This window comes from Lagenorhynchus albirostris, chromosome 20 (genome assembly GCF_949774975.1).
Source record: "Lagenorhynchus albirostris chromosome 20, mLagAlb1.1, whole genome shotgun sequence".
NCBI classification, from domain to species: domain Eukaryota; kingdom Metazoa; phylum Chordata; class Mammalia; order Artiodactyla; family Delphinidae; genus Lagenorhynchus; species Lagenorhynchus albirostris.
The window spans coordinates 24042867-24063384 of NC_083114.1; the positions used below are offsets into that span (position 1 = coordinate 24042867).

The following is a 20518-nucleotide window of genomic DNA, read 5'->3' on the forward strand; positions in this document are numbered from 1 at the left end:
GACTTACGAACTCATTCTCGGAATGGAACTCATTCATATGTAGGGGACTTACTGTACTTATTTTTCATTTCTACTTCTTTGATCTATGGAAAGAACTGACAAGTTATGGAAAGAACTAACAAGTTAGGCAAAGCATCGTGTGATTAAAAGATTTGAAAGGTGTGCTTGGGCCAGAAATGAGTAGAGCATGGAGATGCCTGGTTTAAGGTTAAAACAAAATGGTGTCTCCTGAAAGAGAGCTCTTTCCTGCCAAAATCTGCTTATATTACCAAGTAAGCCATTCAGGCTTTGCACCTGAGAGATCAGTGTGTGGAGGCATGTTTGCAGGAGACCCATCCAGTTGTAGCTATCAGTTTTTTTATTGCACTCCACTCCTTCAAGTCCAGTCTTGTCCTGATGGAGGCACACACTGAGCAAATCAATATTTCGTCAGGTCATACATATCATTTTCCTTTAAATGTGGCATTTCCTGAATCCTCAAATATAGTGTTGATTATATCTTGGGACCACTCTTGCCTTGGACTCTTATGTCTGAAATTAAAATATAAGACAATGGAGAGAATAGATTAAATTTTTTAAAAGTCTGATTTTATTTTTTTTACTAATTTAAGAAGAAGTATATTATTGAAGGTTGGAGAAACTATAGACTGTAAGTGCCAGTGGTCATGAAAGTCTTCCAAACTCCAGAGACTTTACCCCACTTTCTCCTAACTCTTGATTCTAGGGTTCAGATATTCTATCACTAACAATGACATTTCTCTGGAAAAAAATTTCCAACATCTTACTTAACACTGTGTGTCATGGTGAGGCAGGAGGTAGATGTGCTCCAGGCTAGAAATTTACAACTGGCCTCCTTTTCACACTTCCTGGGGTGAGAAAAAGATGTGCTACAGGCCGGACATTTACTACCAGCCCCCTGTTTACATTTCCTGAGGCAAGAGATAAATGGGCTCCAGACAACATATTTATGACTTGACTCCTGTCTACAGTTTGAGACCTTCACTTTGATATAAGAAACAACAATAGGAATGGGGTAGATAACCAGATATTTGTCCCTTTTATGGCAGGGACAGAGAGGGGCTAAGCCCTTTTAAAAGGTCAAGAGTTCATACATTTCCCATCCTTAGGGCGAGAGAGACACTACACATGTGCAAATGGCTTCACAGAATCAAAAAGGCAGGGGAGGCCAGACCATAGTAAGTTTTGCTATCTTCCTCCCAGATGCCTTTGTGATGAAGACTATCTTTACTGGGGGGTGCGTGCACACCCAGAGGCAGGTCCTGAGACAAATTAACCGTGGGGTCAGAACAATACGATTGGCCAAGTAGAAGACAAAGACCTAGAAGACTGCCCCCTTGTAAAGGATTTAAACTTCCCAAAGGTGTGACTCTTGCGAGTAACTCACTGAGTTCACCTGTGTGTCTTTCTGCATGTACTCTGCTTTTCTAATAAACACTTTACTTCCTTCTATACCTTCTGTCTCCTTGTGAGATTCCTCCTTTCAAGGCAGACAAGTACTGGGGACTTAGATTTTAGCAGTTGGCCCTATGGTCTAACGCATAAGATTCTCAGTTCCCATTCAGGCAACCAGGGTTTGATTCCCAGTCAGGGAACTAAGGTCTCCCTTCCAGCTGCTGCTTCACTGCAAGCTACCACTCACTGCTGCGTGTGGCTGAAATCAATGGGTTAAAGAGGCAGGGTGTCATTCTTTGGTGTAAAGACTTCTTTAAGAAAAAACAATGCTAATCCTTTAGCAATTTGCTCCCAATAGTTGTGAAACATAGTTTGTTTTGCAAACAATTGTTTAAGTTTCTTTTCAGTAGGATCTTCAGAACATACAGGACCCTAACAAGGATCTAGGTGAGAAGGGGAAGATTTGATTCACCAAAGAGGCAAAAAGGGAAACATAAACATTTATTGAACACCTACTATGAGGCTAGTGTATCAAATATGCTGTCAGCAAAATTCATGTGAAACTACGAGATGTCAGTTAGCAGAACAATCAGGGAGTCAAGACACTTGGGCTCAAATTACAGTTCTGTCCTTTACTAACAGAATAACCCTAGGCAAGTTACTTAACCATTCAGAAACTCCATTTCCTCATTTGTAAAATAGTATTCATAACAATATCTAAAATCATACTTAAGAAAAAAGAAACAAATAAGGTAATGCCATCAATTTTCACCTTCAAAGCCTGTTAGTGTGTAATGGTTTTTATTATAAAACTTATCATTATTTAATTAAAGAAGATTAGGAAACTGAGTCTCAAATAAGATGACCAAAGCCATTTATGAATGAAGGCTGACCTTCTCCTTTATAACACTATTTTTTTATTTTTGGAGCCAGAGGTGATAGGAAGCAGGGCGAGGGATGTGTATATCAGTGGTAGAGGGGTTGGGTTAGGATTTTTGTGGAGCCTTGAGAAATTGGATGATAAGAGCAGGGCCACTGTTCTTTATGTATTATATTATGATTGCAGCTGCTCAGTCTCCTAGTATTTTTTTAGAGTGTCTTTTAGAACATTTGCTATTTTTAGGCTTCCTTTCCATGTTTTGATTTTTCTGATGTCAGAAATGGCTTTGAAAAGTTATACAATGCTGAAAGAACTTTGGTCTTTATCATCTCTCAAGCATCCAAAGTGTTACCACTATTGTTCAGCAACATTGAAGGAAGAGAATTCACCCCTGGGACTTTCTTTTGATTGTTGTTAGATTTTAGTCATAGCTAAAAATCATTAAAATCATTGCCCTCATAAGAAAAGTCTGCACTTTGGTGGCCTTGCAGTTTTCCATTACAGTGCCCAAGCTGTTCATTGAGATACAATGAGGATCTAAGCAATGTCATCTATCTCAGTCATTTTTGACATGAGAGTAAAACCCAGTGTCTGAAACCTTTGTCTCTTGTCACTCTAAAACTCTATCCATCAAACTTTCTTGTCATCAGTTCTAGCATAAATGCCAGAGCGAGACATTTTCCTCCTCACTTTTAAGTTAAGGCAATTAAGCTTGCTTTTATATGTATCAACTATATCATACTACACAGGTAGAGCTGAGCCTTAGCTGGTTCCATGATGAATACTGGTGCTGCCAATGACTTTGTTTTGGAAAGACAGTTTCCTGTTTTAACACAGTCCTTAGAAAATAGTGAACTGAAGCATAAACCACTCAAATATTTTTTTCTTAGAGTCCACTTTACTCATTTGTCACTAAAAAATCTCAGTGTGCCATAAAACAGATACAGTTGTTTAATAATTTGGCTTCAGATCCAAACTGAAGCTGTATCAATAGTAGGAAAGAACGATTATGTAGTTCTTAACATTTTGATAAATATTTTCTTACAAATTATAGTCATTTGTTAGCTTAAGTAAGCTGAAAAAACTTTAGGATATATATTACTGGTGGAATCATGTATTTTTTCCACCATGCACAGATAATTTCAGGATTACTGGCCAAATAGTCAATCTTGTTAGGGAACTACAGTGATAAGAACAAGGGTGGATGTTCTTTCTCAAGAATATTGGGGTCTTGCTTTGAGACAAAATCTAATAAAGCTGAATGAGAGGCCTGTCTTAAATATGTAAGGTAGGGCTTTATCAGAATATACTAGTATAAGGCTGAGATAGAATTAAATCCTTAACCATTTTAATATGGATGATATAAAACTGTTTTCTTGAGGACCAGTTATGTCAGGTTTTCAGACTGTTAGGAGAATAGAATATAAAAATGAATAAGATTCTGGTATATGTTAGAAAATGTGGGAAATTCTAGATTGACTTTTTTAGATTGATATTTTTTAGGTCATTTTTAGAAGTGATACCATCTTGGCCAGATAGGGCGCTACTTAGAAATACAGGATATGGCCCAGAAACAGCACATCAGAGATCTCAGATATCCATTTGTTAAGTATTGGCCTGGGAGTGATTCTCAGAAGACAATCAAGAAAAGACTGGATTAAGGACACATGAAATACCAGGTATAGAAACAGTGTCAGATTTTTTTTTCAAAGTAACTCACAACTACTTACCCTCATAGGCCATGGAAGGTGCTGACTATCAAGTACTATAAACTAACAGGAATATTGCAGAGGTTAAAAGGAATCACAGCTCTCTGGCAAAAATGAGTCTGGAATACCCTTATTACCTTTCCATATAAGGACAACACTAATATTTTCAATGTCCTGAAAGTCAAATTTTGGAACGGATCAAAGGGCTATAGGTATTGACTGAATTGAAGTCTCAGTTCATAAATAGTTTTGTGCCAAAAGAGCATGAGGGGATAAAAGGATAAATAAAATATTGTATATCCATACACCAGAACACTATTTGGCCATAAAAAGGAACAAAATACTGATGTATGCTAAAACATGTATGAATCCTAAAAACATGCTAAGTGAAAGAAGTCAGACAAAAAAGATCAGACTTTGCAATTCTATGTATATGAAATGTTTAGAATAAGCAAATCTATAAAGATAGAAGGTAGATTAATGGTTGTCTATGATATGGATGAGGATGGGAAGAGGGAAGGACTGCAAATGAGCACAAGTTTTCCTTTTGGTGTGGTGAAAGTGTTCTGAAATGAGATTGTGGTGATTACTGTTGAACTCTGTAACTATACTGAAAAACACTAGCTTATTAATTTGAAATGGATGAATTTTTATGGTATGTAAATTTTATCACTATTAGAAGAAAAAAGAACAGAGAAGGTCTTTGTGGAGGAAAAATAAACATAATGAACTCTGAAAGACACGAACAATTGGCTCATTAAAATAACACTTGTCAGGCTTCCCTGGTGTCGCAGTGGTTGAGAGTCCGCTTGCCGATGCAGGGGACACGGGTTTGTGCCCCAGTCCGGGAAGATCCCACATGCGGCGGAGCGGCTGGGCCCGTGAGCCATGGCCGCTGAGCCTGCGCGTCCGGAGCCTGTGCTCCACGACGGGAGAGGCCACAGCAGTGAGAGGCCCGTGTACCGGACAAAAAAAGATAGCACTTGTCCTACTTAACCAGGTATGTAGGCCTCAGGCATCAGATCACCATCTCATTTTCACTGGAAAAAAAAGAGAAAGGCTCATCAGGCTCTGAGTTCACATCACAGCCTCTGGGACACAGTTAGTTTAGTTGTCACTTACAGGGCACTATTATATCATTATTGTAAGGGGAAATATTGGACTAAATATTTGGATTTATTATCTACTGCTGTGTGCGGGGATGCTGCAGACTCAGGGCTTCAGGGGGCATGCTCACATAATATTCCCTGTAGGTGACCAACCTTACACTTGGGCTCTGTTGTACTGGTTATTGTTCCTCTAGATTGGGCAGGTGGGTGCTGGAAGCTAGGAGGGTCTCTGAAAGCCTTAGCCAAATTTATCTCCTACCTCACATGGCTAGGAGAGATTCTAGGAGAAAACCAAACTCAGCATATTCACCCAGAGCTGAATTGTTATTATGAGCTCTAGAATCAAAATAAATAGGAGCAGTAGAAAATTCCAGGTTTCAAGAGATAACTTGTGAACATTCACGGATGACCTAGACTGGGTTTCAGTGGGCCTCAGAAATAGGGGCCATGTGAGAGTGGTCCACAGCATCAGCAGACACGGAAAAAAGTTGACTCTAATCTAATTCCCTGAGTGAAGAATTTCAGGTTCTGTAGCTGTAGGGCTTGGGACTAAGGGGAATAATGATGGCGGCAGTTTTTACAACAAAGGGCAGATAGTCAGAATGTCAAAAGATTATTGTTAATTAAAGAAAACCAGATATCTCAAGTTAAATAATTTAGTGCTATTCTATGTATGGGAAGATGCAAGAGTCTGGGGTCACTAAAATCATTCCTTTGATATGCACCTCAGCTACCTGGGGCCAGCATCTTGTGTATTCTAATCCTGAGTTTCCTCAAGCTGCACCATTGTGGGTGGCTGCAATCTGATGACAGCTAGATGGCAGGCATATCTTATTTCCAGCCTGGGTTCTCTTGGAGCTCACCATTGGGGATGGCTGCAATCACTGATGGCTGTGACACCTTTTGTTTACTGATATGGCAGGCAGCATTTAGTCCACAGTGCCCCTCTTGGTCATAAATTCAACCAATGTTTGGGAGGCATTTCATGACCAATTTTGTCCCATGGCACTGGGAGGCTCTTCCCAGATTAGGCAAAGATTCTTGTTGATATGCCAACTCCAGGTGCTGATTTCTGGATTAGGCCCTGTTGATAATTTAAAATTCTCTGGATCCTCTCTCTTACTAGTCTATTGTGATCCAGGACATGTTTTTCCCTGTTGCTTCTTTCCATGCCTAGAATCGCACTATTACAATTATTCTATAAGAGTCATAAGTGTGATCTATTTCCTCAAGATGTTTAGCCATCATCAATTTTTTTGGAGGTCTGGTTGCACATTGGGTACTGTAGGAGACAATGATTTTATAAAATAGACAGGATATAAGCTAGTAACCTTGACAAAGTCATAGTGCAGCAGAGAGACACAAAGCATAAGCAATTTGGAAACAAAGAATAAATTAAAACAATGATTAGTATAACTAGTTGTAATCTGGTTGCAGTTAACCATCAAGTCCACAGGAGAGCTAGCTGGAGAAGCCAAATTCTGGACGGATCAGATAGAGAGGAAAACATAAATGTTTCATCTTTGTTTACAAAGTTATACTTTATCAAATTCTTATAGGTCACAGCATAGAAGTATTTTTCTGGAAAACAAAGATTAAAGCTGGTATATTTCTCCCCAGAAGTCATAAAGTTATAAATCGTATTTATCAGCTCATTCAATCCCTTGTAATTAATTCCTGTTGACCTGGATGAAGTCATCAGGTTTTCAATTAGAGTTTTGTCATTTGTTACCCTGTTCAGTGGATTATCTAGAGGCTCTCAGAAACTTATATTTGTCAAAAAATTTCTTTTATGAGCCTTCTTGAGGATCATTATTTTGTAAAAGCATCAGAGTAAAATAATGACTGTCTATAAAGGGCAAAACTTAAAATGGCATGGTTAAAGGTTTGAGTACAATGCAATTGGTAAGAAACTTGGACATTTCTGTGACATGTAATACATTAAGATAATAACTAGAATTATAACATTTTATCAGGGCATATCAGATGTTAGGAATTATATATAAATTTTGGAATATCTATATCAATGACATTTATCCATACACTATAATCTAAGGTTCATCTGCAACCTCAATGTTTCTCAAGTAATTTAACATACCAAAGAAGCATAATTAGTTTAACATTCTTTTCTGAGATGTCTCAGGGTTCCTTGGAAACATCCCAGAGTTAGCTGGAGGCTAAAAGAACTTTAGTTAGAATTTGATATTTTGGAAAGTTTATTAAATGTATCAAAAAGGTTTTAAAACACAATAGGATCATAGGTGTGAAACACCTATGAAACAATACTTACTCATTTAATCAAAGTCACAAAAAGATTTAGAAAAATCACTTAAGGGCACAGAAACTCACAAAATCTGTTATCAAAAAGGAGCACTCTAAGAAATGTTGTTCTCTTAACAGAGAGAGAAATAAAAATCCAGTCTTCTACTAGCTTACTTAAAAACAAAATCCATTTACTTAATTAAATTCAATCTAAATTTAGCTAATTCATGCATTAAACTTTTTTCTTGGGGTTCCTTTCCACAGCCTTTCATCACTTTTTGTATCCATGTTAGTTTGTCCCTTATTTTTCCATCCAAAACCAACCATCTCTAAGACAAAATTACTATCTTTTCCCTTAATAAAATGTAATTCCATTCCTTATAGCTCCTTTACTGAAAACATGCATTTTACTTTCCTATTGAAATGTTTTATTAATTCTATTGGCTTTTATGACATATTTAAAATAGAATCCTCAACTGTTAAGAAACCTTAATTTCTAGTGAAAATTAAGAAGTAAGCAATTATGAACTGTCTTTTACACTAGCATTCTGTAGATTGGTGAACATGAATACCAGTGATAATTTCTAAAACCATTTGCTTTCTGATAGAGAATATCTCAGTTTGGTACCAAACATATTCATTAATAGTCCTAAATACCTTTAGTTTCTCTGTTTAGTAATTGATGTCTCAGTATCTTATTTCTTTGGAAATGACCTAGCTATTCAACAGACTTCCATCATTTAACTTAAATTAGCACAAGTCTAGAATTTTAAGTTATAAAATATTTGGAGAGATCATTTTAAGTAGATATTTCTAAAACATAATTATTTTTTTTTAACATCTTTATTGGGGTATAATTGCTTTACAGTGGTGTGTTAGTTTCTGCTTTATAACAAAGTGAATCAGTCATACATAAACATATGTTCCCATATGTCTTCCCTCTTGCGTCTCCCTCCCTCCCACCCTCCCTATCCCACCCCTCCAGGCTGTCACAAAGCACCGAGCCAATATCCCTGTGCCATGCGGCTGCTTCCCACTAGCTATCTACCTTACTACGTAAAACATAATTATTTTTAAAGAGCTTACTCTTTAAAGAATTTACTCAAAAGCTCTTATCTCATTTACATTTAAAGTTTCATCATATCAAGCTGTTTTCCTTGCTGACAAATTTGCAACAGATATAATAAGGTCTTGTTTGACTTCTATTAAATCTAGTACAATAATAGTATTATACTTAATGCTGATGACTCTAAAGACATGTCTATGTTAATTAGATCAACAAACAAACTAACTTTAATACCAGGTATCAACTTGATATTGGATATTTCCCAGTTCATTTGAACCTGAAAGTCATTTTGTCTAGCTTCTTTTATAGTTAATTTGTAAGCACTTACTATTTTTTTTTTTTTTTTTTTTTTGGTGGTACACGGGCCTCTCACTGTTGTGGCCTCTTCCGTTGCGGAGCACAGGCTCCAGACGTGCAGGCTCAGCAGCCATGGCTCACGGACCCAGCTGCTCCATGGCATGTGAGATCTTCCCCGACTGGGGCACGAACCCGTGTTCCCTGCATCGGCAGGTGGACTCTCAACCACTGCACCACCAGGGAAGCCCTGGAAGCACTTACTTTTAAGTCAATTAAATGGAGCACTCTATAAATTCAATTTTAATAATGATTTCTAGAGGTAGATATATCTCATATGTATAATGTGTTCACAGATATATAAACTGGCAAAACTAGAGATCTCATGGCTTTACTTAAAAAAAAAACAGTTATAAATCAGGCATTACAATATAAACTTACTAGTTTACAAAGAAGTGTTGGAATACATTAAAGTTGCTTGCTCAGATGACTAAGGCTTTAAATTTTGTGGAAAAGACTTCTAAGATTTGTATTTGTTCTTGAGAAAAATTCTAGGGAGGCTATGAATTAGATTTTCAGTGGAGGGAGGCTTTCCAGTGGTTTGAATTTTAAAACTGCCACCTTTGTCATTTTTTTTTTTCCTGTGGTTTCAAGTCCTTCCGAATTGAGCTAATTAGACTCAGTCTCAGGTCCCTGTGGCCTGTATTTACATGTCTGATTTGTAGAGATTTGTATGATAAAGACAGTTGCTTTTTGATATTAGTGAGAATGTTTCTAACGAAACTGAAATTTAAGTGTTCTGTGTTCTAGAGTTTTAGAGTTTAATTTATCATTCCTTCACAACTTGTATAAGGCGTTCAACAAAGAGCCTCTTTCTGAGTTAAACCCAGAGCAAAATCACTATTGTTATTTTTATTAGTCCCTTAATATGAGTTTCTATTTCACTTTATTGTATGGCTCAGGTACCCTATTTGTTTCCTTTAGTATGTTTACTATTTCCTGAGGGGCAGATCTATATGCCTTGTCTTATAATATCATGCAGGGGAAGCATTCCCCGATGAAACATGTCTATCTCACAATATAATTAAGCAAAAGAGATGTAACCATCTTAAATAAAGCCCACTTAAATAGACCAATTTTATACCCTTTTATACTCTTTCATCTCAATTCTGTCAACTTTTATACCTTTAACTTTATTTTTCACTAGGATCCAATCAACAAGTTTTGATCTTACCAGAGGAGTCCTAGAAGTTTTTCTTTCTTTTTATTCCCTGTCCATTTTATTTTTATATAAAATGTTCTGGGATCCCCATAGAGAGGAGGTGAGCTAAGGAGCACAGGCCTTTTTGTCAATCTTGATTAATTGGCCTAATTTTTGCCCCAAGTAATTGTTGGTCAGGTATCTCAGTGTAACTTCTTTTTCCAGCCCCTTAAATATATATATATATATATATATATATATATATATATATATATACACACACACACACACATACACACACACACACACACACACACACACACACACACACACATATATATATATATAAAAATACATATATATTAAATTGGGTTAAATAAAGCAGGCTTGTTTGGCTTTTAATCTTGGGGACCAGTAAGGGTTCCCTTTTGGCCCATTTAACCTTAGGTAATGTAATATCAAAACCTTGTGTTTTAATCATATATATGTCCATTTTATTTATCCCACTTCACATAATAATCTAAAGATTTCTTTATCCATTTGGGATGTCTTTTTAAAAATTTCTACCTTGTTGGAAAAAGTATCTAGGCTTTTCTTACAGGTTTTTTTCCTGTTAACATTAGTTACTTTTATTTTATTTTTTTTTAAGCATCTGTATGTCACCTACAAATTGGCACTTGCTATCTACTTCTACAAGGATCAAATTATGAGCCACTGTAGCTGCTGACCATCAGGGAGATCAGGAATGAGGCCCTCTTTGCTCTGTGAAAAACTGGCAGACCAGGTCTTCAGATAGATATTTTCAGGGGATGATTTTATAAGTCCAATTCTTGCATCTCCTCATATCTAGAAAAGCACTAAAATCCTTCATGGTGATGTCTGCTCCTTGTAACTAGCAGTAACCTTCACGAGACTAGCAGAAACTTTCTGTAAAAAATACATGCTTGATTGCATGCACTCCCCCTTCACCAAAATCACACATATATTGACCTTCCCCCCTACCTCTTTGGAGCAGTTTCTCAGAGCTGTCTGAAATGCTCTCTCCTGGGCTATAGTCTTCATTTTGCCCCAAATAAAACTTAGCTCTCACACTGTGCTTCTTTTTTTCCAGTCAACATGTAAGATCCATTGAGGGAAGCAAATACCACAAATAAAGCTTCTCCAACTGTTTTTTTGTTTGTTTGATTTAAACTAATGGAGTTCTTAGGTTAACCATTAGATATACTTCTTTTTTTTTTCCACCTTTAGTTTGATTTTTGTTTATATAGGTACCAGTAAAACAGTTGTTTATAATTAGACCTCTCTAAAAATTTACCAATTTAGAAGAGTCTCCAATTTAAAAGATCCATCATTGGGCTATTAACCAATAAGATGCAAGTTGCTTTCACATAAGAGTGTATTTTCACAAGTAGCTATTGTGGGACTCGAGAGACATTGTTCCAGCTAATGATTAAGAACTCTCCAGACAATAGGGGCTTCTTAGACAATGGGTGAATTTCCAGGATGTCCGGCCCCCTTCCGAGAAGGAGGGAGATAACAAAATGTAAAAAAGGTGTCTGTCAAAGACCAATCAGGCAGCTGGGGACAAGTTCCCTCTCTGGTCCGAGCCTAAGCCGGGACCAATCAGCAGGAGAACACAACCAAATCTATAATTTACATACGGGGAAGTGGGAACCTATAAAACTGACATATTCGCGCCCAAAAGGGTTCCTTCTTCGACCTCCTGCGTGAGGACCAAGGAACCCCGGTGCACCGGCCTTCAATAAACCTCTTGCGTTTTGCATCGACTTCCGACTCTTGTTGTTTCCTGGGCGAGTCGAAACTCCTAGGAGACCGCGCAGGTCTAACATTTGGGGGCTCGTCCGGGATTCCACTCGCCCCAGACCACAAGAACATCGGGAGTTGGAGGTACCAGGTAAGCTCGAGCTTGATTGTCTGTTTGTCCCTTGTTCTTTGTGGGCCATTATCGGAGGAAAGCCGTAAAAATCGGCTTATTATGGAATCTGTATCGGACCTCTGGCTAGGCAGACGTGCTAATAGCCGGCGTCCATGAGCCCTAGGGGACGCCCTGGTGGCTCATCTGGAAGGAGAGGCAAACTCTGTCTCCCCTTCACTCGGTTTCGGCAGTTCCCTTGGTGATAACTGCCATCTGAAGAAGTTTCGGTTTTGAAGCGAGCTCGCGGTGGCCCATGCGTATATGTGTTTCATGGAGTTTTAACTGTTTCTGTATTGTGGTCTATTCTTTTTCTCTGACGGACGACAATGGGACAAACTGTGACGACTCCTCTTTCCCTTACCCTAAGCCATTGGACCGAAGTTCAGGCCAGAGCCCATAATTTTTCGGTAGAGGTGAAAAAAGGAAAGTGGCAGACTTTGTGTGCCTCTGAATGGCCAACATTTCAGATAGGATGGCCCCCCGAAGGATCCTTTTTATTAGACAAGATTAAGCTGCTGAAGTCTAAGATATTTAATATAGATCCCCACGGACATCCAGACCAAGTACCATATGTCTTGGTCTGGGAAGATTTAATTCTCTCCCCACCTCCGTGGGTCCGGCCCTTTGTTTCCTCAACAGGTACGTCCGCGCACACATCAGCAGCGTCGGAGATATTAGCCTTAAAGAAAAACCCCAACACGGAAAAGCTACCTGACGCCCCGGATCCACCAAAGGCGATTTATCCTGACCCGCAGTCCGATTTGCTTCTTTTGGATTCCCCACCCCCTTATCCTCCGGCCCCAAATCCCCTACCACCTAGAGGACCCCCAGCTCCACTGCCCTCGGCACCAAGGGAACCATCCATGATGGAAGAAGAAAGGGGTCCCTCAGCGGGCACTAGGAGCCGGAGGGCTATCTCCCCGGACTCCACTGCCCTACCTCTTAGAGAGTATGGCCCCCCCGACGGCCAAGGGAATAGACCTCTCCAATATTGGCCCTTTTCCTCTGCAGATCTTTATAATTGGAAAATGCATAACCCAACTTTTTCCGAAAATCCACAGGCCCTTACCGCTTTAATAGAATCTCTTGTTTTCTCCCACCAGCCCACATGGGATGATTGTCAGCAGCTGCTTCAGACTCTCCTAACGACTGAGGAGAGGCAACGGGTTCTTTTAGAAGCCAGAAAAAATGTATTAGGCGCCAATGGGCAACCTACCCAGCTGCCTAACGAGATTGATGTTGGTTTCCCACTCGTCAGGCCAAACTGGGATTTCAATGCCCCGGAAGGTAGGGAGCGCCTGAAAATGTATCGCCAGGCTCTGGTGGCGGGTCTCCATGGAGCGGCCAGACGGCCCACTAATTTGGCTAAGGTAAGGGAAGTAACTCAGTGGCCCCAGGAATCGCCAACTGTGTTCCTGGAACGTTTAATGGAAGCCTTTAGACGCTTTACCCCTTATGATCCAACTTCGGAGGAACATAGGGCTACTATAGCAATGGCTTTCATTGATCAAGCGGCCCCTGATATTAGGAAGAAATTACAGAGGCTAGATGGCTTGCAGGGATTTTCGCTTCAGGAGTTAGTAAAAGAGGCAGATAAAGTATATAACAAAAGAGAAACAGAGGAAGAGAAGGAAGAAAGAAAGCAGAAAGAGCAGGCAGCCCGTGAAAGAAGACGAGATAAGAGACAAGAGAGGAATTTAAGTAAGATACTGGCCACTGTGGTTGGAGGAAGAAATATAGGGGATAGAAATGGGCAGGAAGGGCGAACGGCAGACAAAAGGCGACCATTAGACAAGGACCAATGTGCCTACTGTAAAGAAAAAGGACATTGGGCGAGAGAATGCCCTAAGAAAAAGAATGGAGGAAGGCCAACCAGAAACAAAATCTTAACATTGGAAGAAGAAGACTAGGAAAGTCAGGGCTCGAACCCTCTCCCCGAGCCCCGGGTAACTCTTAAAGTGGAGGGGGAACCTGTTCAATTTTTGGTAGATACCGGAGCCCAGCACTCCGTCCTTCTCCACTCAAAAGGTCCTATCTCAGCTAAAAGGTCATGGGTACAAGGAGCCACTGGGAATAAACAATATTCATGGACCACACGAAGGACAGTAGATCTTGGGATTGGACGAGTAACCCATTCATTTTTGATTATTCCGGAATGCCCCTATCCTTTGCTGGGAAGAGATTTACTCTCCAAAGTAGGGGCTCAAATCCACTTTCAGCCAGAAGGTCCCACCATAACTGATAATAAAGGAAGGTTACTTCAAATATTGACTATGAAATTAGAAGATGAATATAAATTATACGAGCAGCCTTCATCCTCACGAGTTAATGTTACAGATTGGGTAACTCGGTTCCCTCAAGCCTGGGCAGAAACTGCCGGAATGGGGATGGCCAAAAATCGGCCCCCGGTGCTAGTGGAACTCAAGGCAACTGCCACCCCAATAACAGTCCGTCAATACCCCATAAGTAGAGAAGCCAAAGACGGTATCCGTCCCCATATACAGAGGCTACTAGACTTGGGCATCTTAATAAGATGTCAATCAGCATGGAACACCCCTCTCCTGCCGGTAAAGAAACCAGGAACAAATGATTATCGGCCGGTGCAGGATCTACGAGAGGTAAACAAATGGGTGGCAGACCTCCACACCACAGTTCCAAACCCTTACAACCTCCTGAGCACTCTTCCACCTCAACATACGTGGTATACTGTTTTGGACCTTAAAGATGCTTTTTTCTGTTTAAGACTCTCTCCCCTGAGCCAACCCTACTTTGCCTTCGAATGGAAAGATCCAACATCGGGAATGTCTGGTCAGCTGACATGGACACGGCTACCTCAGGGATTTAAGAACTCCCCGACCATCTTTGATGAAGCCCTCCATCAGGATTTGGCATTATATAGAGAATCAAATCCCCAGGTAACATTACTCCAATACGTTGATGATATTTTATTAGCTGCTGAGACCCAAGAAGATTGTATCAAGGGTACTGAAAAACTGTTAACGGAACTTGGAACCCTGGGATATAGAGCCTCAGCCAAGAAAGCACAAATATGCCAACAACAGGTCAGTTACCTGGGGTATCTATTAAAAGGGGGGCAAAGATGGCTCACGGAGAGCAGAAAGGATACGGTGGCCCAAATTCCGGCTCCCAAAAACGCCAGGCAGGTTAGAGAATTTTTGGGGACGGCCGGATTCTGTAGACTATGGATTCCAGGGTTTGCTGAGCTGGCAGCCCCATTGTACCCCCTAACCAAAAACAGCACTCCTTTCGTTTGGGGCGATAAGGAACAACGGGCTTTTGACCAAATCAAACGAGCTTTACTTTCAGCTCCAGCCCTAGGACTGCCAGATGTAACCAAACCTTTTCATTTATATGTGGCCGAAAATAAGGGCATTGCAAAAGGAGTATTGACTCAGAAATTGGGTCCCTGGAATCGCCCAGTTGCTTATTTGTCAAAAAAATTGGACCCTGTGGCATCAGGATGGCCCACCTGTTTAAAGATAATCGCTGCAGTGGCCGTTCTAGTCAAAGATGCTGACAAACTAACTTTAGGACAAAATCTAACGATAACAGCTCCTCATGCCCTGGAAAATGTAGTCCGTCAACCACCGGATAGGTGGCTAACTAATGCCAGGATGACCCATTACCAAACCCTGTTGCTAAACTCAGATCGCATCAAGTTTGCTCCAGCCACAGGACTCAATCCAGCCACCTTGCTACCTGATCCTGACTTGGAAGGCTCCACCATCATACATGATTGTCAGGAAGTACTGGCCGCAGCACACGGCAGTAGGCCAGATCTGATGGACCTGCCCCTCCCTGATGCTGATTTCACCTGGTTCACGGATGGGAGCAGTTTCCTGGAGGAAGGTAAGCGTCGAACTGGGGCAGCCGTGGTAGACGGAAAACAAGTCATATGGGCAGCGGCGCTACCACAAGGGACCTCAGCCCAACGAGCTGAATTAATTGCCCTGACGAGGGCATTAGAGATGGCAGAGAATAAAAAAGTAAACATCTACACAGACAGTAGATATGCGTTTGCTACCGCTCATATCCACGGTGCCATTTACCAACAGAGAGGGCTACTAACTTCAGGTGGCAAAGAAATTAAAAACAAAGACGAAATCATGGCTTTGTTGACTGCACTCATGTTTCCTACTAAAGTCAGTATCATCCACTGCCCTGGACATCAAAAAGGAAATACCCCAATAATTAGGGGAAATAATATGGCTGACCAAGTGGCCCGAGAAATAGCATCGGGAGAAGTCATTCTAGGACTGTCAGATAAAGTTCCTGAAAAACCAGGCCGTGATGAAGAAATCATCCCGGCCACAACAAAAGGAACTTTGTCCCCTCAGCAAGCAGAATCCATGTTACAACAGATGCACAGATGGACACATTTGGGGACTAAAAAGATGGTAGCCTTGTTACAAAAAGCCGGGTACGAAACCCCTGGAATGACAAAATTAGCTGAACAAATTGTGCAGGAATGCGTCCCATGTCAACAGGTAAATGCTCAAAAAGGGAAACTTGAAACTGGAAAGAGACTCAGGGGGGACCGCCCAGGAACTTACTGGGAGGTGGACTTTACTGAAGTGCGTCCTGGAAGGTACGGTAATAAATACCTTTTAGTTTTTGTAGACACTTTTTCAGGATGGATAGAGGCTTTCCCAACAAAGAAAGAAACAGCTGCTGTAGTAGCCAAGAAGATTTTAGAAGAAATTTTTCCTCGATTTGGAGCACCAAAGGTAATAGGGTCTGATAATGGTCCAGCCTTCGTCGCCCAGGTAAGTCAGGATGTGGCCAGATATTTGGGGACTGATTGGAAATTACATTGTGCATATAGACCCCAGAGTTCAGGTCAGGTAGAAAGAATGAATAGAACTCTAAAAGAGACCCTAACCAAATTGTCCTTGGAGACTGGCGGTACAGATTGGACGGTGCTCCTTCCTTTAGCCCTGTTCCGGGTTAGGAATACACCTTCCCGGTACCATCTTACTCATTTTGAGGTGCTATACGGGGCCCCACCTCCCCTTCTCACCTTAGGAGAAGAAATAAAACCAGACTGTCAAAATAACACTGACTTGTATGCTAGGCTATTGGGACTCCAACTGGTCCAAAAGGAGATATGGTCCCAACTCGCCGAGGCCTACCAACCGGGAACACCGGGAGAAACTCATCCTTTCCAAGTCGGGGACTCCGTATACGTCCGTCGGCATCGAACCCAGACGTTGGAACCTCGATGGAAAGGACCATACACCGTCCTCCTAACCACCCCAACGGCCATAAAAGTGGACGGCATCGCTGCCTGGATCCATGCTTCACACGTGAAAGCTGCACCAGCGGCGGCATCATCAGGATGGCAGGCCCAAAGAACCGACAACCCGCTCAAACTCAAGCTTCTACGAACCTAAGACTTATAATTTTGGTTTTACTGCCTTTACTGACTGTAAGTGATTTTAGCCCTCACCTGCCCCAACGTCTAACTTGGCAGGTAATTTCTCAAACTGGAGATATAACCTGGTCCATTAGCCATACTGCCCCTCCCTGGACCTGGTGGCCAGACCTTTTTCCTGATGTCTGTAAACTGGCCATAGGAGCTCCCTTTTGGGATCTAGAGAGTTATTATGATCAGCATAATGCTCCGTCCCAACTTCTAACTAAAGCTGATTACTCCGGAGAGGGTTGTAAAAACCAGGTCCGAAGAAGTTGGCTCAGAACCCTCTCCTTCTATGTATGCCCCGGGTTCCATCGCCCCCGATCCCTGAATTATAAATGTGGGGGAACTGAAAATTTATATTGCCAAAACTGGGGATGTGAAACCACAGGATATACTTATTGGAGACCCACCTCAACTTGGGATTTTATTACAGTAACAGCCAACTACACTCATACTTCTTATAGGGGTCCCCGACCCATCGCCCCCGAATGTTCAGGATGGTGCCACCCCCTCAAAATTTCCTTTAGTAATCCTGGAAAAAGAGATAAAAAATGGGTAAATGGCCACTCATGGGGCATTAGATTTTACAAGAATGGATATGATTTGGGAATATTAATGACCCTTAAGCTAAAGATTGAGACTCCTGCTCCTATATCAATAGGCCCAAATCCCGTACTTGGCCCCCCTTTGCTTCCCCCGGCCCCTTCAGCTACGTCAACAAAGAATGAGACTAATGAAACCTCTGGATCCAAAGAACCCACAGTTAAGCCTGGGACTCCACAGGATAGGATGCTTTCTTTGGTGCAGGCAGCCTTTACGGTCCTTAATGCTACAAACCCGGAGGCTACAAAATCATGTTGGCTCTGTTATGCTGCCCCTCCCCCTTATTATGATGCTATAGGATATAGTTCTAATTATACTAATGTCAGCTCCCCGGACCATTGTCGATGGAAACAGAAAGGGAACAGTAAATTAACTCTGTCTTCGGTTTCTGGAAATGGTACTTGTATAGGAACACCTCCCCAGTCCCATCGACACCTTTGTCATGATTTCAGCCTCCCTTCAGGCTCGGGATATCTTGTACCTCCCCAAGATGGATGGTGGGTATGTAACACGGGGCTCACCCCTTGTGTCTCTCTAGAGGTTCTCAACAATTCAGCTGATTTTTGTGTGCTAGTGCAATTAGTTCCTAGACTTATCTATCATTCAGATTCGTCCTTCTTAGATGAATACGAGGGAAAAACAAGAAGGAAGAGAGAACCTGTAACCCTCACATTGGCTGTCCTTCTAGGACTAGGAATATCTGCTGGGATAGGAACAGGAACCACAGCCCTCATACAACAACCCCAGTATTATGCAAGTTTAAGACAGGCTGTAGACATCGACCTTCGAGCATTAGAAAGTTCCATAACTCAACTAAAGGAATCACTCACCTCACTTTCAGAAATGGTGTTGCAGAATAGAAGAGGCCTAGATTTGCTGTTTCTTAAAGAAGGGGGATTATGCGCCGCTCTAAAAGAAGAATGTTGCTTTTATATTGATCATTCAGGAACCATTACCAAAACCATGGATAAACTAAGGGAACGCTTAGATAAAAGGCAAAGGGAGAGAGAAAACGAAAAAGGATGGTTTCAATCATGGTTTGATAAGTCCCCCTGGTTTACCACCTTAATCTCTACTCTGTTGGGACCTCTTATTGTTTTATTGTTGATTTTAACTTTTGGACCATGTGTTCTAAATCGCTTGATAGCATTTATTAGAGAACGTATCAGTACTGTACAAGTTCTAATGTTAAGACAACAGTACCAAAGTTTACGAACAGAAGGTTGAGATTCCATGATTGGAATCAATAGTCACAAGAAAAAGGGGGGAATGTGGGACTCGAGAGACATTGTTCCAGCTAATGATTAAGAACTCTCCAGACAATAGGGGCTTCTTAGACAATGGGTGAATTTCCAGGATGTCCGGCCCCCTTCCGAGAAGGAGGGAGATAACAAAATGTAAAAAAGGTGTCTGTCAAAGACCAATCAGGCAGCTGGGGACAAGTTCCCTCTCTGGTCCGAGCCTAAGCCGGGACCAATCAGCAGGAGAACACAACCAAATCTATAATTTACATACGGGGAAGTGGGAACCTATAAAACTGACATATTCGCGCCCAAAAGGGTTCCTTCTTCGACCTCCTGCGTGAGGACCAAGGAACCCCGGTGCACCGGCCTTCAATAAACCTCTTGCGTTTTGCATCGACTTCCGACTCTTGTTGTTTCCTGGGCGAGTCGAAACTCCTAGGAGACCGCGCAGGTCTAACACTATCGCATCGGGAAGGATGCCACCTAAATAAAAGATCCAGAAAGTTCACTCCCCAAAATAGCGTCACAGAGATCAAGTTGTTTTTTTTTCACACACACACACACACACACACACACACACACACACACACACACACACACAGTATCCTAAGAAGATCAGTATAATATTTACATCTCAAAGACACAAGAAGAGAAATGCAAGTTCCCCCTAGAAGGCCTTTGTTTAAAGTCAGAATTCTGAAAATATATTTTTATCAAGCTGGCTTTTAAAACTTAACTGCTTTCACAATAAAAGAGCCCCTTCTTTTAGGATGAGATTTCCTTTAATTCCCAATTAAGTAAGTATTTGTAAGTGTAAGTATGTATATACATAAACCTGGCTGGGGTATTAGTTGGAGGCTGACAATCTGTCGTTCCTTTTTTGTTGTTTGTTTTGATAGCTTTATTTCTCATTCTGAGGTCGGTTTGTTGATTGATAAACTTGCTAGTGATGATCGCGTGGTGGGTCAATGTGCTGCTTAAGAGCTTAACTCCTCTTTTTTTCTTTTTCATTCTTCCAGAATTGTTTTAGCTCCCTTTTACGCGTCTCGGGTTTTCCCGGTGGCAGCATAAGACAAGCACAGGTGATCAGATCACGGAATGGCCGGCCAGTTCTTATTCATGTCCCTGGTTGAGCAGGTTGTTAATTAAAACGAGTGGGTTTCCCTACAGGGACACCTACACAAAGGCATGAGGTCTTTGACTTCACCACTCCTGCAAGTTTCTCAGTCCCCTGAGAAAGCCATTGCCAGCCGGGATGAGAGAGTCCCTTCTTCAGAGATAAGAAGCTTTCATAAGATTTAAGTTTTATTTCAACAAACCATATTAATGTAGACAATTCAAGGAAAAATGATAGGCCAGTC

The 20518-nt window shown here is 41.1% G+C and overlaps 1 protein-coding gene across 1 annotated transcript; it reads left to right on the forward strand.

Annotated features, from left to right (window-relative positions):
• Positions 1-13161: 13161 nt before the first annotated feature.
• On the forward strand, positions 13162-17284 carry LOC132511542 (uncharacterized). Its single transcript, XM_060134761.1, has 3 exons — positions 13162-13240; positions 14614-15740; positions 16524-17284. The coding sequence occupies exons 1-3, from the start codon at positions 13206-13208 to the stop codon at positions 17282-17284; spliced, it is 1923 nt and encodes a 640-aa protein (XP_059990744.1). The 5' UTR covers positions 13162-13205.
• The last annotated feature ends 3234 nt before the right edge of the window (positions 17285-20518 follow it).

Excerpts from the sequence above, each read along its gene's own strand:
- LOC132511542 (XM_060134761.1), top strand. The coding sequence starts at position 13,206 with ATGGAGCGGCCAGACGGCCCACTAATTTGGCTAAG. Across the intron at positions 13,241-14,613 it reads GGCCCACTAATTTGGCTAAG|ACTCTCTCCCCTGAGCCAAC; the intron begins GTAAGGGAAGTA and ends TTTCTGTTTAAG. Across the intron at positions 15,741-16,523 it reads GAGCAGTTTCCTGGAGGAAG|GATGGATAGAGGCTTTCCCA; the intron begins GTAAGCGTCGAA and ends ACACTTTTTCAG.